Here is a 23,419-nt window from a genome sequence, read left to right as displayed (position 1 = left end):
CGGGCGGGGGCGGCGACGGCGAGGGGCGCGCGCGGAGGGCGCGGGGCGCAGCATGGGCGGCCCGCGGGCCTGGGCGCTGCTCTGCCTCGGGCTCCTGCTCCCGGGCGGCGGCGCCGCGTGGAGCGTCGCGGGAGCCCCGTTCTCCGGGCGCAGGTAAGGACTCCCGTGCCTCGGTGCCCCGCCCGCGCGGCCGGGGGGCCGGGCGTCCGGGCACACGCGCACCCCGCCGCCGTGCAAGGCCGGGACGCGGAGGGCCACCCGTGCCCACTCCAGTGCCAGCGCGGGCCACCGCTATCCGGTGAAGCTCCGGGAGCGCGAGGTCCCTCAGCCCAGGCGTCCGCAGCCGGCAGCCTCCCCACTGCCTCCCCTTCAGCCCAGCGGAGAGGAGGGGGAAGGGGCTCGCGAGGATGAAGCCCCCCGGGACTTACGTCGCCCTGGCCCGAGGGCTCCTCCCCTTGCACGTGGGAAAGGCCCACGACCCCACCTCGCCAACTCTTTGGGGACCCCCCTCTCCCCTTTCCCCTGCTCCTGGCTTTTTTTAGTACCCGGGCTATGAATTTCCCTTAGGGGAAGGACTGGGGAGGAGTCTCACAGCCCACTGGGTCATGTCGGAGGCTCCCCCGGGACCTGGCATTTGGAACAGGGACAAGAGGAATCACTGTGCCTTCCTGCTGCTCTCCTAGTGGCTGGGAACATTCTCTCGCTGGCCTTTATGGGGTATCGCGCAGAACCTGGCGCCGTGGGCTCTTACATGCAGGCTCACCATTAATCCTTCAAGGGCGTAACGGAGCAGGGAAAACCCACCCCGTTCAACAGATGAGCAGACTGAGGCCCCAGGAGTGGACATCATCTTCTAGGCTCATGGGTTATTACTTGCAGAGCTGAGTTCAGATCTGGCTTTCTGGCCCTGATGACAGTGTTCGAACCTGCCCTGGCCCGTGTCCTGGCTGCAGCCCCTGCCCCCGCCAGAGTCCCCTCGCTCGGGCCAGGCGCCGTTGTCCAAGGCAGACAATGTGGAGTAGCCAGGCCTCTCCAGGCCTTTTCATCCCATTCAAAGGCCTGCCCGGCCCCTGCCCCCTATGGCCTCAATTCTTTAACTCCTTTCAGAAATTTTCCTTTCCCAGTGGTCAGGGGCCAGCATGCCCCACTGGGCTAGCAAAAGCAGGTGACATGGGCTGGGCTGGAGCATGGAGGTGGCTGAGGCATCACGGCCAAACGAGCAGTTGTCTGAGACAGGGACGGACACGTGGCAGATGTCACAGCCACCACCTACTGTGTGCTGACGACAGCCTCCAGAATCTTCCCAACTGCCGCTGGAGGCTTTTTATGATCTTTGTTTCATAGAGGAGGAAGCTGAGGCCCAGATGAGGGGTATGACCTGCCCGGAGCATGCATGTGAGCCCCAGGACCCCAGATGCTAAGATGACAGAGACTTTGAACTCAGAATTCCCAGTGTCAGGCTCAGGATGATGGTCAGAGAGCTTAAGGCCATGAATCCCTTCCAGCCAGTCCAGAGCAGGGCCCCCCAGCCTGGGCTCCTCACCCCTCAGGGTTTCCTGGGTGGGAGCAGGATGGCAGCTATGGGCAGGTATCCGGTGATCACTGGGGACTGTCACCCCATCTCTTCACAACTGGCTGTCACAGTAGCCTGAGTGTCACAAAAGCCCTGTGGGCAATACTATTGCTCCCATTTTACAGATAAGGAAACTGAGTCCTAGAGGGGAAAAGTGGCCCCTCAATCCAGGCCAGTTTCCAAATCCAGTGTCTTTCTCTCCCCAGCAGCCCTACTGGAGGAGGGAGAAGGGTTGTCAGCTTAGGGGCTGGGAAACGTTTGCGGGTCATGGTTAGGAGTTAGGGGCTCTGGCCTCAGACAGAACGAGGTTTTATTTCTGGCTCCGTCACCCACTCGATGTGTGATCTCAGGCAGGTCACTTCTCAGTTTCCTGTTTCCCTCTTTCCTTCGCTTATCCCTGCTTGGGTCCTGTTCTGAGGGTGGACAGTCCCCCCTGGGAAGGACCAGTGCAGGACCTCACTGACAGTGGTCCCTGCTTTCACCAACGTTAGGTGGGGTAGGAGCCTGGGGCCAGAGTCTGGTCCTTAGCTGCCAGGACCTCCGCTTGTGGCCTTGTCCCAGCGTTGGAGACAACATGGGGATGTCATGCTCTGTCAGCCCTCCCTCCACCCCCAGCCCGGGGCTCTAGGCGCCCCTTGGCAGTCGAGGGACCAGAGGCAGAAAAGAGGCTTTGTCCTGGGGAGGGGGTGGCCTGGGAAGGCATCCAAGAGGCCGCCCCCAGCCCCAGGAATGTGGTAAGACTTTGAGACCCCTGGAACCAGGGTCCCCAGGGGCTATGCAGAGCTGCCTCGGCTGGCCCCTGCCCCTGCCAGCCCCTCATGCCCTGCTGGGGCTGCTTCCTGCGCCGCCGAGGTCCCGCCCAGCCTGAAGCCACTTCCTTTAACTGCTCATCTCAGCGCAGCAGCTCTAGGGTTCAAGCCATGGTGAGCGTCCTGGCACAGGCCACTAACCGCTGTAGCACTGGCTTCCTTTGGGAAAATCCCAGGATCAGGGCAGTGGAGAACTCTGAAATGCATGGTATCTCCCCAGCCGCTCTCCACGGGGCTCGAATCCCAGCTCTGTGCACCCTGGGCAGGTGCTGTCTCTTGGAGCCTCAGTTTCCCCCTCTGTAAAATGCGGAGCCTGACAATGCCTATCCCAAAGTCAAGGGGAGGACCTTGTGAAGAAGATACTGTGCTGGTAGCTTCCCCTGGGCCACAGCTTCCCCTGGGAAGCCCCTGGGCCACAGCTGCCGGGTGTGGGGCCTGTGTCCGGGCTATGGCCCCAGAGTCCAGGAACAAGAATTAACAGTAGCTGTTACACTGTGCTCAGTGTTTCGTGTGACACCTCCCCTGCCAGAGGAGATTCTGCTGTCCCCATTTGCAGATGGACAAAATGAGGTCAGAGAGGGTCAGGGCCTTGTCCAAGGTCACTGATTTAGGAAGCAGCAGAGCCGGGATTGGAAATTCGCCCCCAACGTGGGGTTCTGGCTCTTGTCACCCCACCCCCATCCACCCAGCTCCTTTCTCTCCTCTCCTTTTCATGACAGCCTTGGCCCCGGGCCTGCTTGGCTGCCTCCCGCAATTAGTCCCTATCACTGTTCCGGATCGCAGCCCCAGGCCCTCTGGAGACAAAGTCCCCTGGGCCCCTCGTGGCAGGAGGTGGAGTGTGGGTATAGGTGGGGGGGCCCTAGTGGGGTTGGCTGATGCCAGGCTGAGCTGGTCTGGCCTGTTTTCTCCCCTCCCAGGGGCCCACTTCTGCTGAGTGGGCAGAAGCAGCGTGCGCAGGAGGGAAGTGCTGCCGCCTGAGCCCCTGCCCTCACCTTGCCCCACTGCCAGCCTCACCTGGCAGCTGATCACTGACCACACCCCAGCGCGGGAAGCCCCTGGGGCAGCGGGGATGGTACCTATCTCCTGGAACCTGCTGGCTCCTCTGCCCAGGGCCACAGTCCGTTCTCAGTCATTCAGTCATTCAGCAAACATCCCTGAGCGTAGTCCCAGCTGCATGCATCCCCCCTGCACCTGCTCAGTAGCTCAGGGCTACTGTGAGTGGTTGATGGTTACCCCCAGGAGAGGCCCAAACCCACGTGGACCTCAAGGCTGAGACCCAAGGGGATGAATAGGAGTTTGCTGGAGCAAAGGGGAGGGGCTCTCCAGGTACAGGGATCCTCGCATGCTAAGGTCAGAGGCGGAAGGGGGCCTGCATGGGTGTGCAGGAGAGGGGAGCAGCATGAGGAACGAAGGATGGGGCCAGCAGGCTGTGCAGCCCGATGGGGAGCCATGGCGGCCACGGACCCCATGGTGGGCAGTGGCAACGTTGGGTCTGTACTGCAGGAAGAGCCTGCAGCTGCCTCTGGAAAGTGGATGGGGGGCAGGAGGGCTGCCAGACCAGGCTAGGGCCCTGCAGAGGCACTCAGGCTTATGCTGGGTGCCCCGGGGCTGGGGTCTTCCAGGGGAGAGTGGGCACGGTTATTGGTGACCCCAGGTGGAGGGGACAAGGAGCTGACCTTGAACCCACCTGGCCTGAATGTCCTTTCCTGTCTAAAATGTCTGGCTAGCCGGCCACCAGCTCTATGTCTCCTAAGCAGGGGATTCAAGCAAAGTCCAGATTGTGGGAGATAAACCAGGGAGCCAGGCAGGGGCCCACATGAGGGAGATTTTAATTAAGGACGAAGGAAAAAAATTGTTTTTCTCTAGCTCCCCTGGTAAAAAGGGTGGCTCAGGCAACTGTGGACAGTCACAGACCTGCCTCCCCTGCCCTGTGTAGGGTACACAGCCCTGTGTGTGCCTGGGCCTGCCTCTTCCTGCTTGTGTGTATGTAAGAGGTGTGTGTGCACATGTGCGTGCACGTATGTGCGTGCATGTACATGAGCGAGGGCACGTGGACCTGTGCGTCCCTGTGTGGACATGTGCAGAGATCACAGCCTCAGCCTATCTGTGTCCGTGTGAGAGAGCATGTGTGTGCATGTGCATGTGTTGGTGTGTGAGCGTGTATGCAAGTGTGGACACATTTGCAGGGAGGAGGTTCGACTGTGATTGTGTGTCCCTGGGAGAGAGTCAATGAGTGTGTGTGTGCTGGTGTGTGCATGCGTGTGCACCTATGCGAGGGCTCACAGTGCTGCGTCTGCAGGTCCGGACTCGTGTAGGGAGGATGATCATGTGTGTGTCTGAGTGTCTTGCTGGATTTGACTTGGCCTGTCTGTGTGCAGGAGTTTGTGTGTGTGTATCTGTGTGCTTCTGTAGATCTGTGCATGTACACATGGACATGTATGTGTCCGTGCACTGTAGGCACATATGCATATGTGAGTGTGTCCATGTGCATGTGCTCATGCTGTGCATGTTTGCCCCTGTATGCCTGGATGTTCATTTGCATGTGCATGTGTACACACCATGAGTGCATGAGTTTGTATGAGCATGCATCGCGTGTGCGTGTTTGTGTGCATTTGCACACTGGCGTGGGGTATTCATGCTGTGCCCAGGAGCCCCTTCCTATATCTGGAGTTTCTCACTTTCCTCTGCCCGGTTCCTCCCTCCCTCCCTCCGTCCCTCCTTCCCTCCTTTACTCACGGAACCCCCATGCAGGCTGGGGAGCATCACATAGGCTGCAGGGGGCCTCTGACCCCCCCTTAATTTGCACACCAAGTTTTACACATTTTTCTGGAGAGGAACCACATTTCCCAAGGGGGCTTATGTTCCTACCCTCCATACAAAATCCTAACATGTACAAAACCACAGCTCTAGAGACCTGGGGCTCTTTAGGATGGGGAGCCTTGAAATGTATCTTTTTAAACTTACAAAATCCTTGGCTACTTGTCAGGAGAAACATTTCCAGCCTGGGGTTCAGAATGCAAGCTCTGTGGCCAGACGGACCTGAGTTCCAGCCCTGACTGCTGCCCACAGCATGTCCTAGACCCCGGAGCCGCATCTTTCCAGCTGTAAAATGGTAGTCATAGCAGAGTGCGGGCCAGGCGTGGTTTGAGGGCTCAGGCCTGTAATCCTAGCACTTTGGGAGGCGGAGGCAAAAGGATCATTTGAGGCCAGGAGTTCAAGACCAGCCTGGTCAACATAGTGAGACCCCATCTCTACAAAAAATTAAAGAATTAGCCAGGCATAGTGGCACTTGCCTGTAGTCCCAGCTACTTGGGAGGCTGAGGCAGGAGGATCTCTTGAGCCCAGGAGTTGGAGGTTACAGTGAGCTACGATGACACCATTGCACTCTAGCCTGGGCAACAGAGCAAGACCCTGTCTCAAAAAAAAACAACCAAACAAATGAAAAATCACCCTGCAGAGCCAAGAGTTGAAAAAAAAAATAGGGTGCAGAATTTAAATGAGCTACAAGGCCCTGGGCACAACTCCTGGCATGTGACAAGCGTGGTAAATTGAGCTGCTGTTCGTGCAGCAGACAAAGCAAACGGAAAGCCCTCCTCACCTGCAGAGGTGGCAATTTGAGAAGAGAGTATAATTTTTTCTAACTTTATGGACACATATCTGTATATGTGCACATGTGTAAATAGTTGTCTCTCTCTCTCTCTCTCTCTCTCTCTCTCTGTCATTTTACTAGAAATGCAGTCATCCTATATCATTGGTCTGTGCTTATTTTTTTCCCCTGGCCCTGGTGTGACAGCCGGTGTTCAGGCCCAGCGTGAGGACACCTTGGGCTTTCTCAGAGCAGCTGGTTGTCTGTGCCTGGTGGTTCCATGGCTACTTAGGCTTTTCCCGGTTTTGTGCCATTCCTGATGGTGCTGCAGCAAGCACCTGTCCCTTCTGCGTGGGATGGCCTGGCCGGGGCTCTGTTGAACTCCTGCCACTTCATGGGCAGGCTGCACTGTCCCTTCTTCCAGCCTTGCCACCTCCAGGCCTTTGCCTCAGCATTTCCTCCTCCTGTACTGATTCCCGTGTGACACAGGTGAAGGGAGTTAATCCCGAGGCCCCTAAATCGAGTTAGTTGACTGGTCCTGGCCGAGGACTTTCTCCTTCTGGTGGGCTGGGGTAGGGGCAGGGCAGCGGCCAGGGGGTGCTGGATCGTGGTGGGCGAGGACTCCTCAGTGCTGGCTGGGACATTCCAGGTGCTCAGTGGCGCTCAGCCCTGCACGGGGTCATGGGCACTGTGTTTTTTTCAGGGGCCAGGGAAGGAGGGATGGTTTCAGGTGACCCTTCTCAGCCTGGGCGCCCCCACCCCCGACACTTTCCTTTGTGTCCTCAAGCCCAGGGTCAGCGGGTTCCCAGGCTGGGGCCTTCACAGAGTCACAGACCGTGGCTCAAGGAGATGGGGAGGGGACGGGAGCTGAGGCCTCTGGGATGGAGTCAGAAGCTGGGCTGGGCCGTCCACATTCCCAGGTTCAAATCTGGCTTCTCCATGCACCGGCTCTGTGACATAAGCCATTGTCTTCACCTCCCTGAGCCTCAGTTTCCCCTCTGTGAAATGGGGGCAGGGGAGTGCCTTCCTGGCTCACCATTGCAGGGTGGTGTAAATACCCTTAGCATACAGTAAGTGCTCACCATTGCAGTGCAGTATGATTATCAGTTGGCATTTGAAGAAGTCAGTCCTCTAGGCTTGGGACATTGATTGCACATGGCGGCCATCACACAGAGGGAACGCGAGACAGGGCCTCTCTCACGTGCCGGCGGAGGGGCAGACACGAGTCACCAGCTTAATTCAGCGTGACAGGTGTGCAAAGTGCCGCGGGGCCCAGGGCAGGGAACGATCAGGTGTGCTCAGGTCGGGGTGGAAATGGGACAGGATGGAGGGAAGAGGCCACACCACAGTGGGGCTGTGAAGGTAGGAGGTGCCACCCAGGGAGGTGGAGGAAGAGCCCCCCAGGCAGTGCCCGGCACCAGCAAAGGTGAGGAATCTATGTGTGGGCACAGGAGATCCGAGGGCTGGGGAGTCGGGGTGGGCTGGGGGACGTGGCCAGGTTTCCATTGTGTGACACCCCTCTAGGGAGGGACCGAGGGGCAGGAGGAGAAGCCACTGAGGTTGTCCAGGTGGGAGGCAGGAAGCAACGGTGGCCTTGATGGGTCAAGGTTGGAGAGAAGAGATGTTGAGGAAGGGGAGCCCCGGGAAGTGCCCCACCCCCATCTTGCCCAAGACCTCCCAAGAGCCCCCAGCATGGGCTGCCCCACCCAGGGCCATGAAATTCACCCCTCAGCCACAGAGACTCCCACCAGGGCCCAAAGGACTTTGCGAGCTTAGGGGTCTTTTCGGCCTGGGCACTCATGACTCCTAGAGGAAACTCGGACCTCCTCGCCTATCCTCCTAGAGTCCCTGGCAGGGGGCCCTACATGGCACTGAGCTTCCTCTCTTTGGGTCTGTTTCAGGAACTGGTGCTCATATGTGGTGACCCGCACCGTCTCATGCCACGTGCAGAATGGCACCTACCTGCAGCGAGTGCTGCAGAACTGCCCCTGGCCTATGAGCTGCCAGGGGAGCAGGTAGGGAAGGAGCTACTGCACGCAGAGGCCTGGGGGCGGGATTGCATGGGGAGTGCAGGGGACAGCTGGACCCCAGGGTGGGTGGAGCAAAGGCAGCCTTGGCCCTAGGCCTATTCTCAGACCATCCCTCTGTGCTCTTGGGGCACCCTGGAGGGCTCCCTGGGGAGGGATGCACCATTCTGCAGCCCAGCCTGCAGGGCTTCCTGTCTAGCCTGCGTCCAGTACCCCAGGCTGGGGGCTCGGGGGGAGTGCTGAATCCCAGAATGCAAGAGGAGAGAGACTCCAAAGGGACCCGCAGGTGGCTGAGGATCCTGGAGGCTCTGCGTTTGTCCCCTTGGGTGTGGGGGTGGTGGAAAAGCCACAGAATACCCTGTCTAAGCCGGGCCACCTGCGGACTCTTGCAGCTACAGAACAGTGGTGAGACCCACGTACAAGGTGATGTACAAGACGGTGACCGCCCGTGAGTGGAGGTGCTGCCCTGGGCACTCGGGGGTGAGCTGCGAGGAAGGTAGGATGCCCGGCTGGCTCCTGGAGCCCTGCGACGGCAGGCACACAGGAGCACAGTTACTCGGTCCGTAGGCGCTGCACACGCACAGGGCCGAGCCCGCCGGAGCCCGCCGCACAGGGCCCGGCACAGACACAGCTGGTGCCTGTTGTCCTCCCGCCCCCGCGGTGACTCCTGGGAGAATGTTACACCTGCCGCGTAGCTCACGTTTTAAGTCACAGCGTTCCACGTCTTCCCTCCACACTTGGGAGAAACCCATCTGTGGCTATACCCACCCTGCCCGAGGACACCGGGGCCCAGGAAGGTGATGGGCAAAGTCGGGATTCGAGCCCTGTCTGCCTGGTGCTGCTCCCTGCCCCACCTCTGGGCCTCCGGATGGGAGAACTCAGTCGGGCACCCATGTGTGGGGCATGTGCCCGGCAGAGGGACTCCTCTCACCCCACCCACCTTCGTCATGTGCAGCACCGGGTGGCTCAGGGCCGAGCCCAGGGCAGGGACAGAGCCCGGCCACTCTGTCACCTGGAGAGCCCTCTCCCCTCCGGGACACCTGCCTCTCTGCTGAGCAGTCCGGCCCCTCCCAGCCCCCTGCCTGGCTGAACCCAGCAGGCGGCAGGTTTTCAGGCACTAAGAGTTATGTTCCCAAGCATGTCCCTAAAGAGGATGGGCTGGCCTAGAAGCCGCCCCGCCCGAGAGCCTGGCCCAGAGATCCCTCGGTGGAAAGAGGGTCCTCAAAGTAGCACGTGGATGTGAACATCAGTTGCAGGATGTATCATGACTCCAGAAACACAAGCGTGTAAAAACGCGGCCTCCGAGTCCAGGGAAGGTAGTGCTAGCAGGAGCCACTTCTCGTAGGTGTCTCCTGAGAGATTTACACGCTTCACTTCCTGTGGACCCTGAAACAGCCCAGTTCACAGATGGGGAAACTGAGGCCCAGAGAGATGGATCGAGTGCCCAGAGTCACACAGGCATGGGGATGGGGGCAGAACTCAGCACAAAGTGGGGGCGGGAGGGGGTCTGGCGGGTTCTGCCTTGGGGTGGGGGAGTCCCCAAGGGAGCTGGGAGGGATGCGGTGGCTGGAGGGACAGCTGAGCCACCCCAGGCCAGATGCCACGCAGAGAGGCAGCCACGTGGGAGTGGCATGGGGAACTGCGCCCTCCCCTCCCCTCCTTGGTGGGAGGAAGCGGGGAAGGCAGAAGGGCCTGAGGGGCCGGGGCAGCGCCAGCCAGGAGGGGCGGCTGCCAAGCAGGCCACAGAGGAGCCCTGGTGGGGAGGGGCGGATCCCCCCGGCCCAGACAAAAGCCACTCTGTCCCTGTCTCCCCTCCCAAGGGCAGACCTTCCCTGCGTCTGGGCCTTCACGGAGAGGGTGACGGCCGAGTGCAGGTAGAGGCAGCTCCCGTGCCCTTGAGCCCAGCTGCTGGAGGCCGCACTGCCAGCAGCCAGGCTGAGGGCTGAGGGCTCAGTGGGAGGCAGGGGTGCGAGATGGGCACCCGGCCAGGCCAACCCTGATGTCTGCCAGCTCCCTCCGAGGGGCCTTCGGGTCCCAGCCTGGGGACGGGGGTACCCAGGCTCCCTGAGCCAGGCCAGCTCTGCCACACTCCAGCTGTGTGGCCGTGGGCCAGGGACTCCCCGTCCGTTGTGCAAGTCATTGTGCAGGGGGCACCGAGCTGGGGGTGGGCTGCCATCCAGGTGGCGTTCTTCTCCTGCACACCCGGGAGGAGGAGGCCTTCGCTAAGGGCGCCAGGCTGCCGGGTGCGCCTGCAGCAGCCTCAGCGTCCTCAGCTGCGAAATGGGCAGAGTGGTAGAGTCCAGGGACGTGGCCAGGATGACACGAAGCAGCAAAGCCCCGCACGTGGCTTGGCAGCCCCTGGTAGGCGCTATGCGATGACCAGTGGGACAGGAGGGGCTCTCCCCAGCCACAGGGTCGGAGTTGAGGAAAGGGAGGTGGATGCCCAAGTATTCCGGAAATCTGCTCTGCTGGGGCCGTGGGAGTGGGGCAGAGCAGCGTGGGGACACTCCTGGCCCATCCCAAGCCCCGCCCTTCCTCCTGCAGCTGGGTTCAGGCCGGGCCCCTGCAACCGCTTCGCCTGCTGGCGACTGCCCTTGCGGCCTGCCCAGTGCTGTGACCTGACCCTGGGGCCTGAGAGCTGTGTCACCAGGGGCCACAGGGCCCAGAGCAGCCCGGGATGGGCTGAATTCCACACTTCCACCCTGGATCATTTGTGCTCTGCCGTGTGACTTGGGGCAAGTCTGAACCTTGGCTTTATCTGGAAGTCACCTGGGATTGAGAGCTGGGTGCTCACGCCTGGCACTTAGTAAAGGCTCCATAATGTCTTCCTCTCCCCTCCCGCCCCCTGTGCTGGGGATTCTGTGGTGACCCAGCAGACGCAGCCCTGCCTGCTGCCACCTCCGAGACCCCACTTCTCTGTGAGGCTGGCGGGCTCTGGTGAAGGACTTCACTGCCCTTAGCCCATTTTCTCGTCTGCAGAATGGGGGTGTTCACTCTGCGACAGGGAGCGAGGATGGTCTCATTTGATGTTCACAACAAACAGGAAGGGGCTAGAACAGGCCCCATCTTACACATGGGGAAACTGAGGCTCAGAGAGGTGAATGGACTGGCCTGAGGGGAACCAGCATTGGGACCTGTGCCTCCAGGCCTGGGGAGGCGGGGCTGGCTGAGGCTGTCGCCTGGTACCCTGTTGTCAGAAACAGTGGGCCCAGGTAAGGACGGGCTCAGGCCAGAATGCACCACTTGGGCCGGGTGGGGGCGGGCAGAGGGCGGGCACGATGTCAGGGTCACATCAGGAGGCTGGTCAGGGCCCAACAAGCACCTTTTCTGGGCTTGGGCCTGACCCCCTGCCCTGGGCTGGCAGGTCCTGCTGATAGCAGGGGCTGCAGCAGCCACCTCCGTGTCACCTTGACTCAGGGGGGCTCCCTGCAGACAGATCTCTCACCCATCAGCCCCGTTGTCCAGATGATGATGGTGAGGCTCAGAGAGGGTGTGGGTCTCACACCAGGTCACACAGCAGGTAAGCACTGTGGCATCCCCAGGCCCCAGACACTCCCACAGTAATAATGACAAAGGGGAAGGAAAGCTGCCCCCGTCCTCTGTGCCGGGCACGGCAGCTCGTATCCGCTTGCATCATGCCAGTGTGTCCTGGCACAGGAGGCCCCGAAGCAGAAATTGAGGCTGTAGGGGAGACACCTTGCCCAGGGTGCCAGCTTATGAACTGAGGAGCCGGATTCAAACCCAGTCAGTCTGACCCTGGAGCCGGGGTCTTTCCCCTGCAGTGGTGCCGGCCGAGGACTTCTGGGGGAGCGTGTTCAGACGGTTGGGGCTCTGTGAGGCTGGTGGGTCTGGTCTCAGCACCAGCCCCTCCCAGACAGAAGGGCAGAGGGCTGGTGGAGCCGGGCTGCCTCTGCTTCCCCTGCGTAAGTCCTGTTGTCTTCAGCACCTGTGTCGCTTCCGTGGACCCTCACAGCCCTTGTCCTCCGAGATAGGGAAGCCGAGAGGGGAGCTTGCCCAAGGTCACACCACAAAGTAGCCTAGGAGGAGACCTGAGGCTGCAGCCTGGGCCCTTCCCAGGCCCCTCAGCCCCGCCCACCGCCCAGGGCCCGGCGCTTCCCACACACACCTGGCTCTAATCGGGCGCCAGGTGCGGGCCAGGCCTGTGCTTTACTTTAGATGCAGTGTCCCCAGGGCTAAACACTACGCAATCCGCCCGCATCCACCACCGTCCACCCGCACTCCTGTCTGGGAGGTCTGGCAGCCCGCACCTCCCCGCCAGCCCGTCCTGCACACCCAGGCAGGGACCCTGCCCGTGGGACCAAGGCCCAGCATCGCCCCAGACTTGCCCTCCCTCAGTTGATCCTTTACCCACACTGGCCTCCTCTCCCATCTGGGGCCTCAGCAATGGCTGTCCCCTCTGCCTGCCACCCTCTGGGTGCTCCCACCTGGCTGAGGTGGCCCACCCTGCCATCACACTCCCGCATCCACGGTGCCTGGCGTGGGCCTGGTGTAAAGTAGATGCCTGGGAACTGAATGGGAACTTTGCCCACCCCACCCCCAAAGAGGGGGCCAGGCTGGACACAGAGGCCTCCTGGCTGGGTTCTGGGAGCTCCCACCCCAGCTCCGACCCTCACTCCTGGCTCTGGCCACCAGCAGCGAGTATTTACATTTGCAAAGTAAATTCCTTGCAGTAGACCTGCAAGGGTGGGACTGGGGAGGAGCCCAGCAGATCTGGGGGGTCAGTCATGAATGCGGAAGCCCCTCCCTGCCCTCCTCTCTGGGAGAGAAAGTCGCAGAGGTGGAGCCCAGGGACATGCCCCAACCTTTCACAGCCTCCTTCCCAGTTTAGGGCAGGGCTGGAATCCGGGCTCCCACCCTCCCGCTGCGTGGGCAGAGCAGGCAACCTCCCCTCTCTGGGCCTCTGTGTCATGGGGCGCAGAACCCACGAGAAGGAGCTCAGAGCCTCCTAGCTCAGGCCTTGCACCGGGAAGAGGGAAGAAACTCCAGACAGCGCTGGAGGTCAGGACGTGATGATGAGAGCTTCAGCGGGGCTTTGGTAGCAGTGGGTGCCCTGGTCTGTCTGGGAAGGCTTCCTGGAGGAGGTGACATGGGCCCAGCAGCTGCAGGGATTGGCGGAGGGCGTGGATGCGCATGTGTGTGTGTGTGTGTGTGTGTGTGTGTGTGTGTGTGTACACGCATGCGCGCATTTGTGTAGGGCACGTGAGGACCTCCCAGATGGTGGGGAAGTGGCCCACAGTCGGGCTCCCAGAGTGGAGCTGGGGTTTGTGGTCCCAGGAGAAGCCCTTCAGGAGGGACCACTAGGCCAGGGTGAGGGGGGTCTCAGCCCACCAAGGCCTGTTTCAGGGCCCCTGGCCAAACACCAGTGGGAGGGATGTGACATTTTTGTCCAACAGGAGACCTCCCCCCAACCGGTGGCTTCTTTCTTACTGGAATTTTGTGTGCTACGGGGCCATTTTACAACTTGGGACGTCCTTTAAAGTATTTCTGCCCATTTATCAGAATTTTGGAGACTTTTTGAATAATTTCTGTGAATTTTGAATCCAAAGTCAACATTTTCTGGTCTTTTTGACGGTTTTGCTCTTTCTTTAAGCTTTTTTCCCCTTCAATGTAAATTCATGATTACTTTGAGCCTCTGAAGTCTGCGCTGCCGGTCAGGCCGTGTTTCTGTTAATTTTTCTAATTCTCTCTGGCTCCTGGCAAAACGTCCAAAAACAAACTGGTTGAAAAAGAATTTCCAACCACAGGTTTACAGATGAATAACTCTCGGGGACACCCTCATGTGACATTAGGACATTTTGCTGATCTGCGAGACAGTTGTGTCTGCCTTTTATTTCGTTTGCTTGCTTGAAATTAATTTTCAAGCGTTCATTTAATTACAAGCATTTCATGCGTTTATCAGCAGAAGTTTTACGTAGGCTCTTGAGGTCCTACTGGGTGCCGGACACTGTTCTAGGCTAAGCACTTCTTCGGGTCAACTTCCTGAAAAGAGTAATAAAATGGCATGGTACATCTCCACCTGGGAGCTAAGAGGATGACGAGGGCTTGACGAGGCCATTCTTCTCAGGCACCGGTGCTCCTGCTGGACACTGGGCCTCCCTGCTGGTGGCCCCCCAAAAAAGAGGTGGGGCCCTGCAGTTGGACTGCCTGCTTCCTTCCCGGGGACAGCCGTGGGCAAGTCACTTTACTCGTCTGCCTCGTTTTCCTCCAAGAGAAAAAGTGGGGATGAGTCTTATACACTCATCGTTTTTCTGAGCATGGGGGACAGTGAGCTGCCCCATGCCTCAGTTTCCCTGTCTGTAAGGTGAAGGTGAACTCGCCCCACTCACAGTTCAGACTGTATACGTGAAGTGCTTAGAATGTGCCAGGCCCTTTCTGCTCTTAGTGAACGCTAGGCAGGAGTTAGCCGTGGTTATTAGCTGCCTGCTAGGATCGAGCTGGGCTGCCTGACGCACGTAGCCTGGGCCTGGTTCACAGCGACGGCCCCTGTCCAGAGACCCCAGGACCTGCCCCAGCCCTGGGCTGGCAACCCGCCTTCCTCCCTCCTGGGTGAGGTTTACCCCCTGTGTCTAGGCAAGTCACAGGCCCTTGGGGACGCAGGCTCAGCCTGAGCGCAGGCCGCATGGTGGGACCCGGAGCAGGGCCTGGCAGCCTCCCCCTGGGGGCTGGCCAGAGGGGCCTGTCTGGTTTGAGTTCCCAGCGGCGCCTCTTGCTCCCTGCGTCAACCCACAGCCCAGCTCCACGCTGCCAGGCCCACGCCTTATTTGGGCCTTGTCTCCCCCCAGACGACACTGCGAGGCCTTAAAAGGCAGGCCCTGGGGGTGGAGGGGGACGTTGCCACTGGCTGCCCAGCCCCTCCAGCTGTGCCCCCGCCCCTGGCTGGGCCAGCCCGTCCCTCCAGCTGTGGAGAAAACCAGGCCCCCAAAGCCAGACCAGCCTGGGCAGCCGCCACCAGTGGGGATGGGCTCCCAGGCAGCCCGCCTCCCTCTGGTTTTCATTTAAAACCAGGGCTGGATCCACTTCAGTCTCTTCTTACCAAGCGGGGCAGGGGGAGCGGGGACGGCAGCGGTCGCAGAGCCCCGACTGTGTGCCGGGCCCTGTGAGCACACAGTGGGCGCCTTGCACACAGGGCCATCCTCAGGCCGCATATCAGCCCCGGAGGTGTAGAGGCTTTAGTATCCCATTTCACAGATGGGAAAGTAGGTCCAGAGAGGACAAATCACACAGGTCAGCAAAGGACGGAGCTCAGACCCGAGCTTGTCTGTGAGCTCTAAACTCAACCCAGGCAGCTGGCTGGGGTTGTTGGGGAAGCCCCCAGCCCCATCCTGGTCACCAGTCCCTCTCACCAGCCCCATCCGGTGGCCAGCCTTGCCCTAGCTCAGCCCAGCTCATGCCGTGTGACCCAGGTGAATTGCCCCACCTCTCTGAGTCTTTGTGTCCCTTTGCTCTGAGGGGAGGAGGGGTCCCTGCTGGGGCGACAGTAACAGGGGGCCTGAGGCGACAAGGATGGTGTGGCTGGCCGGGCTCTCACCCTCTCCGTCCCTCAGTGGCAGGCTCCTCCGGCTTCGTGGAGCCCGGGTGGCCGGGCAACACCATGCGGCGGATGGCGCTTCGGCCCACAGCTTTCTCAGGTGGGTCCTGGGGTGGCTTTGGGGGCTCCCCTGGGCTGGGGGAGACCTGCAGGGGCCCAGAGCAGTGTGACAACTGTCCTAAAATCCAGCCGGGTCCAGCAGTGGAGGGCCAAGGACAGGACCCCACCCCCAGGCTGGACAGAGAGCTTTGAGGGCCAGAGGAAGGGCCCAGGCACCCTGAGACCCAGGACTCTGTACTCCTGCAGATGCAGGCCCAAGCCCCACTGCTGCCTCTTTTTATTCAAATGACGCTTTTCTGAGTGTCCAAATGTGCCAGGCCGTGTGCTGGGCACTTCCCATCATCGGCTTCTTTAAACCTCACAACTTTCCACAAGCCTTTCCCCCACCATTGTCCCCATTTTTAAAGAGGAGGAAGCTGAGGGTCAGAGAGGACACCTGCGCTGCCCGAGGCCCCACGGCCAGGAGGAGACAACACTGGGACTGGCCCCTGGGTATTGTACTTGTTGGGCACCCACTCACCCCTGCCCTGAGCTCAGCGTCCTCAGGTGTGAATGAGGGTGACACCCCTGTCAGGTACAGGGTTGTGGTGAGGGCCGGAGACACCAGCTGGCTCAGGACTGGTCGGTAAATACCCAGGGCTGTTACGAGTGGCTCAGGTCTCACAGAGGGGGCAGGGCCAGAGGAGCTGGACAGTGGTTGGGGGAGGGTCACAGGATGGCACCTCTGAGGCCAGCCCAATCCAGACTGCGCTGTCAGTCCCCAAAGGCCCAGCCCTGCCCAGGCAGGAAGCAACAGTATTTCCTGTCCTGGCTTCTGGGAAAGGGGTCATTTTGGACACAGAGGCTGTCAGAAGTCAGGTCCCTGGCCCTGCTCTGGGAGAAACGGGTCCACCGTGGAGGCTCTGACGTCAAAGGAAACCTGCAAGGCCTGGTCCATCCTGGACCTGCTGCGATTCTGTAGCCCCTTCCCCACCCTGGGCACCTTCATGGGCTGGGGTTATGAGGTGTCTGTCCCCTCCATCCATCCCTCCCCCCAGGGGCTGAAGAGCTCCAAGGGGGAACCTGGGACCCCTGGCCGCAACCCCAGCCTCTCCCCTCCCTGCAGGTTGTCTTAACTGCAGCAAAGTGTCAGAGCTGAGCGAGCGACTGAAGGTGCTGGAGGCCAAGGTGGGTGAGCAGCTCCTCCTTCCCCACCATCGCCTTCCCTGCACGCATGCCGGGTGCCGGGAAGCGACCCCACAGCACAGCCCCGAGCTAACTCTGCAGGCAGCTTCCCCGTCAGGCACGCCTGGCCTCTCCTCCAGTGCCCCTCCCTGGGAAGCCTGCTCACAGGCTGTGCCTCGGTTTCCCCATCTGTAGAGTGGAGGTGATACTAGCACCCACTTACAGTTAAGACTGTATACATGGGCCAGACATGGTGGCTCACGCCTGTAATCCCAACACTTTGGGAGGCCGAGGTGGAAAGATCGCTTGAGGCTGGGGGTTTGAGACCACCTGGGCAACATAGTGAGACCCCATCTCTACAAAAAATTTAAAAATTAGCTCGACATGGTGGCACATACCTGTAGTCCCAGCTGCTCAGGAGGCTAAGGCAGGAGAATCACTTGAGCCTGGGAGCTTGAGGTTTTAGCGAGCTATGATTACACCACTGCACTCCAGCCTGGGCAACAGAACAAGACCCTGTCTCAAAAAAAAAAAGAAAGAAAGAAAAATGTAAGACATTCTGGATTTAGAAGCGTGAAAAACTCAGAAATGTGAAAAAACAACCAGAAACCATTCTCAGCAATTGTCTGCGCCCCCAAAGAGAGCCACTGTCGACATTTAAGCATCTTTTCTTCCAGATTTTCTAAACATGGAGACATATAGAGAGACACATGCACACTTGTGTGCTCCCTCATTCCCGCCTCTGGGAATTTATCTTAAGAAAATGATCAGATGCAAAAATGTTTACCAAAGTGTTAACAATCAGTAGAGAAATTTGCAAACCAGGCCACAGAAGGGGTGGTTGCATAACTATGGGCATCTGCTCTGTGGAATACTAGGCACCCGTTTAAAATACCTCTGACACGAACAGGTGCCTCTGATGTAACTAACGAGGGTTCCAAACAGCAGGTGCTAGAACCTGCACTCCCTGCTAGGGGAAGCCAGCCTGAGAGGCAGCTCAGTCCCAGGTCTGCCTGAGAGCGTCACCTTTTCTCTGGACAGGCCCACGTGACCCCCACTACAACCCCGGCTGACAGGACACCATCAACTTTCCAGAACCTTCCTCACCCTGGGCCTGGAAATGGATTTTGTGTACACCTCTGGGCCTCTGTTTCTTGTCAGACTTTCCCAAACTTCTCTCCAAATTTAGCGAAAATTCTCCCAGCTATAACCCTGTGGTGCTTTAACTGACTGAGAGAAGCTTCCTGTTATTTATGTAGATAAGGGTAGAAAACAACCGTGGCCCAGCATGGTGATCACAGAGCCCAACTTGGGTGGCGGTGGTGGTGTATAATGGCGCTTCTACAATCAGCGTCATGAATTGCGCACTTTGGAAAGCGCAGTCACTCCTGGTGACGTTCTGGGCCCCCACGCCACGCTGGGCTCTGCTGGCTCTGGGCCTCCTGCCTCCTGTGCCAGGGCCCCTCTTGGCTGGCCTGTCCCTGGTAAGACCCTGGTACCATCCCGTCCCTGTCTTCCTCTTCCTCCACAGGTGGCCGTGCTGACTGTCACGGAGCAGGCAGTGCCCCCGACCCCAGCGGCCCCCGAGGACCCTGCCCTGCTCTGGGGCTCCCCGGCTGCCCAGGGCAGCCCTGGAGAAGGAGACTTCGGGGGTGAGTGGGTCAGACCGGAGCGTGCTTCCGTGTGAGATTCTGGTCCCTGCCCTGCCGCTGTCTCCCAGTTCAACCCCCTCGTGGGCCTCGGTCCTCTCTTCTCTCCAGGGACTCGCAGCCCGGGCAGCGGGGTGGAGCTGGGGGTGGGCACTCTGGATGACTCCCTGCCCCCAGCCCAGTGGGGACACTGACCCCTGCCTACCCCCTACCCCAGGGCTGCCAGGAGCCAGAGAGAGTGTGAGGGCCCCGCTGCTCCCTCGAGATGGTAGGTGCCGGCTGGGGGGTCGGGGCCAGGTCGGGGATCAGGAGCCAGTCTGGAGCTGCTGACCTGATGCACTTTGCCCCCCAGATCGAGTCGGTGCTCGGGGGCTGCCTGGGCCTGCTGGCCCCAAAGGAGACGCCGGAGGCCGAGGCCCAGCAGGGATGAGAGGCCCACCAGGTGAGTGCCCACGACACTGCCCCCCACCTTCCCTGGCCATCCCCCCACCGGGTGGACCCAGACTTGGGCCTTCCCTCCATCCCCCACTTACATGGCCAGGGTGGCAGGGGCCCCTGTGCCCACTTTCTTCTCCCTCCAGGGGGCGCCCCACTCATGCCGAGCCTCTCTGAAACCCTCTCTTGCATTTACTCAGCCCGCGTTTCCCGGGCACCTGCATCAGCAGGCTCTGAGCTGGGCACTGAGGTGGGGTCAGACATGTCCCTGCCCTCCTGGAGCTCCCAGACCGGTAGGAGTGAGGGCTTGGCAGAGGGGAAACGGCAGTGCACCCCAGGTGACCCGGGTTCCTGTGGGGGATGTTGAGGGTATGGCAGCCCCATGGAGGGGAGCCCAGGCCCAGCTGGATGGCATGGAGGACAGGGGTGCTGTGCTCACCCTGCACAGATGGCCAGGGTGGGCAGGCCCCCTGCCCTGGCTGCCTTGTCCTGCCTCCTCGAGGCCACCCTGGGCCTCCCTGCTTCCTACACACCCTCACCCCTGTGATTCCATTCCAGGTCCACAGGGCCCCCCAGGGAGCCCTGGCCCAGCTGGAGCTGTGGGCACCCCTGGAGAGAGGGGACCTCCGGGCCCACCGGGACCTCCTGGGCCCCCTGGCCCCCCAGCCCCCATTGGGCCAACTCATGCCCGGATCTCCCAGCATGGTGAGTCTCCTGGGGTCCGGCAGGTCGAGGTGGGGGTGGGGCGAGGGTGGAGTAGCCATCACCGCGGTGCCCGCTGCCATCTGCCGGCGCCTTCTGTGTGGCGGGCAGTCCTACAGCAGGCGCTGTTGCTCCTGTGTTCACAGAGAAGGAACAGAGAGCGCCGGAGAGGGGAGGTCACCTGCCAGGGTCCCACCGCCAGGGCGTGGGGGAATGGCTTCAAACCCAGGCAGCCTCCGGAGCCTGTGCTCAGAGCCACCTGGCACCGGGCCCTGCCCAAGCCGTGGAGCTGGCCAGAGTCCAGCCCTCGGAGCAGTGGGGAAGGTCAAGGCCCGGCAGCAGGAAGAGAGCCCCAAGCTCCCAAGGCTGCAGGCCTGGCCCTATGCTTGGAGGGGTCCTGGGTCCTCCTCCCGGCTGGGCCTTGACTTGCTTCCTTGACCTCTGCCCTTTGGCAGCCCGGCCTGACCGCACGTGGGGCAGAGCATGGAGCTCCAGGTTCACCCTCATCTCCATCGCGTCTTCGGTGTGTGGCCAGCACCATGTCACTCATTCCCCCCGCACCGTTCGTTCCGTCCGCTGTTCATTCTCCCTCTCCAAGCCTCGGTTCCCATCTGTCCAGTGGCGACAGTGACAGTGCCAGCCTCCCAGAGCTCTGTGACGACACCCATGCACCGAAGCCTGGCCCTCTGTAGGTGGTCAGTAAATGGTAGCTTTTATCATGTGACAGGTGGCAGTACAGGCTCAGCAAAGTGGAGAGTCCTGCTGGGTGTCACCAGCTAGACTGCAGTGGGGTTAGAACCCCGGTTTCCCTGCCTCCTGGTCTTGCGTGGCCAACACTGTCCCTACTTCCCACCCTGGGAGCAGGTGCCCAGTGGCCCCAGCCGTGCTGCAGGCTGCCCTGCAGGGCAGTCAGAGCAGTCTTGGCAGAGGTGGCTGCTGAGGACTGACCGCCCACTCCACCCAGCTCTGCTCACTCACTGTCTCTCCTCTCCCAGGGGACCTGTTACTGTCCAACACCTTCACTGAGACCAGCAGCCACTGGCCTCAGGGACCCACTGGGCCCCCAGGCCCCCCAGGCCCCGTGGGTAAGTTGAGTCTAGGCCTGGGGTAGGGGGTGGAGTTAGTAGATGGCAGAGGGAGGGCTGTGGCTGTCAGGAGGAAGCTGACGGGGGACTTCCTCGCATTGTACTCTGTCCTGGCCCTGAGGACATCCTGTCTTCTTCCAGGTCCCCCTGGACCTCCTGGCCCCACAGGTGTCCCTGGGAGTCCTGGACACATGGTGAGTTGTTCTCCAAGTGCTCCCTCTCCTGTGTCCCTGCATCCATTTATCCATCCTTTCATTCATTCATTCATTCAATAAGTATTTATTGATCACTTAATATGCAAACTACTTTCCATAATCTTCTCATTCAATCCATGTAACAAGAAGCAAGTATTGTTACCGCCTAAGGCCAGAAAAGTGGAGATTCTCGCCCCAGGGCTGTGGCCAGCACATGGCAGCATCTATGTGTTGGAGTAGGACTGTCTGACTCCAGGGTCAGACCTCTTCACACCAAGCCATATGAGCTGCCCGCTGTGTGCCAGGCCTTGGGTAGATGATGAAGAGCCCAGAGGCCCAGGCCAGGCTGGGGCTCCCTGCCCAGCACCCCTGCCCCCAAGCCCTGCCCACTTCATCCCACCCAACACAAGGCTGAAGCCCTGTCTTGTTGCACAGGGACCTCCAGGCCCCATTGGACCCAAAGGACTCTCTGGGCACCCAGGAGAGAAGGGCGAGAGAGTGAGTAGCCAGGCAGCCCTGCATCAGGCATTCTGGGGAGTCCTGGGGGCCCCAGATCAGAGCCCCCAACAGCTGACGCCACTCCTCTCCTCCCTCCTACACAGGGACTTCGTGGGGAACCCGGGCCCCAAGGCTCTGTGGGGCAGCGGGTAAGTGATGCTGTCCCTGCAGCCACCCCTGCAGGGTCCCCCAGGCCCACACTCCTGCTCTGGCTCCAGTCCCTGTGACCAGAGCCCCTGACCCTCCCTGGCTGGCCCAGGGTGGCTCCATCTCCTCTCAGTAGCTCCCTGTCCCTGGGACCCATTGTTCTCTTAGGATCTCCCTCTGTGTGTCTGTCTCTTGGACTCTGTATTTCTCTCTCTCTCTCTCCATCTCTCCAATTCTGATTGCAGATTTTTCCATTTCTCCCTTTAATTTGGTCCATTTTTGCTTTATGTATTTTGAATCTTTGTTATTAGATGCATACACATTTAGGATTTTAATGTCTCCTTGGTCATTTTACTTATGAAATTAATATCTTTTTGCTTGAGCCCAGGATTTCGAGGTTGCAGTGAGCTATGATCACGCCACTGCGCTCCAGCCTGGGTGACAGAGCAAGACCCTGTCTCTAAAAAAAAAAAAAAAAAGAAAAAATGAAATTAATAGCTTAATATCTTTACCTCTTTTTTTCTATTTTTAGTAGTTCTGGGCTAATTTTTCTGTTTTTAGTAGAGACGGGGTCTCAAGTCAGGAGTTTGAGACCAGCCTGAGTAAGAGCGAGAAGCCATCTGTACAAAATATAAAAAATTAGCCTGGTGCGGTGGCGCATGCCTGTAGTCCCAGCTACTCAGGAGGCTGAGGCAGGAGGATTGCTTGAGCCCAGGATTTCGAGGTTGCAGTGAGCTATGATCACGCCACTGCGCTCCAGCCTGGGTGACAGAGCAAGACCCTGTCTAAAAAAAAAAAAAAAAAAAGAAAAAATGAAATTAATAGCTTAATATCTTTACCTCTTTTTTTCTATTTTTAGTAGTTCTGGGCTAATTTTTCTGTTTTTAGTAGAGACGGGGTCTCAAGTCAGGAGTTTGAGACCAGCCTGAGTAAGAGCGAGAAGCCATCTGTACAAAATATAAAAAATTAGCCTGGTGCGGTGGCGCATGCCTGTAGTCCCAGCTACTCAGGAGGCTGAGGCAGGAGGATCACTTGAGTCCAGGAGTTTGAGGTTGCAGCGAGCTATGACAACATCACTGCACTCTAACCCAGGCAACAGAGTAACACCCTGTCTCAGAAAACAAAACAAAACAACAACAAAAAACACTTTAGAATCAGTTTGTTGATACAAAAAAATTACTTGCTGGGATTTTGACTTGGATTGCATTGAATCTATAGATCAACTTGGGAAGAAGCGACATCTTGACAATATCGAGTCTATCTATCTATGAACATGGACTATCTCTCCATTTATTTAGCTCTTCTTTGATATCTTTCATCTGAGTTTTGTAGTTTTCTTCACGTAGATCTTGTACATATTTTGTTAGAATTATACTTAATTATTTCATTTTGGGGAGTGGTAACTAAATGGTAATGTGTCTTTAATTTCAAATTTCACTTGTTCATTGCTGGCATATAGGAAAGTGATTGACTTTTGTATATTAACCTTGTGTCCTGCAAGCTTGATATTATTGCTTATTAGTTCCAGGAATTTTTTTATCAATTCTTTTGGATTTTCTACATAGACAATCATGTCATCTGCAAACAGTTTTATTTTTTCCTTCCTAATCCATATACATTTAAATTCCTTTTCTTGTCTTATTGCATTAGCTAGGACTTCCAGTATGATATTGAAAAGCAATGGTGAGAGGGAACATCTTTGCCTTGTTCCTGGTCTTAGCAGGATAGCTTTGAATTTCTCACAATTAAGTATGATGTTAGTGGTAGATTTTTTGTAGATGTTCTTTATCAAGGTGAGGAAGTTTCCTCTTTCTAGTCTGACAAGAGTTTTTATCACGTTGGATTCTGTCAAATGCTTTTTCTGCATCTATTCATATGATCATATGATTTTTCTTCTTTAGCTAGCCGATGTGATAGATTACAGTCATTGATTTTTTTTTT

General features: G+C 58.7%; 1 protein-coding gene across 1 annotated transcript in view; it reads left to right on the top strand.

Annotated features, from left to right (window-relative positions):
* The first annotated feature begins 52 nt into the window (after positions 1–52).
* The window catches only part of EMID1 (EMI domain containing 1), a 36,503-nt gene continuing 13,136 nt past the window's right edge, over positions 53–23,419 (top strand). Inside the window, exons 1-12 of the mRNA XM_012644087.1 lie at positions 53–153; positions 7,870–7,983; positions 8,388–8,491; positions 15,561–15,644; positions 16,710–16,771; positions 18,300–18,420; positions 18,770–18,859; positions 19,411–19,557; positions 20,550–20,639; positions 20,781–20,833; positions 21,269–21,331; positions 21,436–21,480. Of these exons, the coding sequence (XP_012499541.1) occupies positions 53–153; positions 7,870–7,983; positions 8,388–8,491; positions 15,561–15,644; positions 16,710–16,771; positions 18,300–18,420; positions 18,770–18,859; positions 19,411–19,557; positions 20,550–20,639; positions 20,781–20,833; positions 21,269–21,331; positions 21,436–21,480 (1,074 nt within the window). The remainder of the gene's footprint in view (positions 154–7,869; positions 7,984–8,387; positions 8,492–15,560; positions 15,645–16,709; positions 16,772–18,299; positions 18,421–18,769; positions 18,860–19,410; positions 19,558–20,549; positions 20,640–20,780; positions 20,834–21,268; positions 21,332–21,435; positions 21,481–23,419) is intronic.

This window comes from Propithecus coquereli, unplaced genomic scaffold (genome assembly GCF_000956105.1).
Source record: "Propithecus coquereli isolate 6110/MARCELLA unplaced genomic scaffold, Pcoq_1.0 Scaffold206, whole genome shotgun sequence".
In the NCBI taxonomy this organism is placed as follows: domain Eukaryota; kingdom Metazoa; phylum Chordata; class Mammalia; order Primates; family Indriidae; genus Propithecus; species Propithecus coquereli.
The sequence above is the reverse complement of the archived record's forward strand: the minus strand, read 5'-3'. Positions and strand labels throughout refer to the sequence as shown.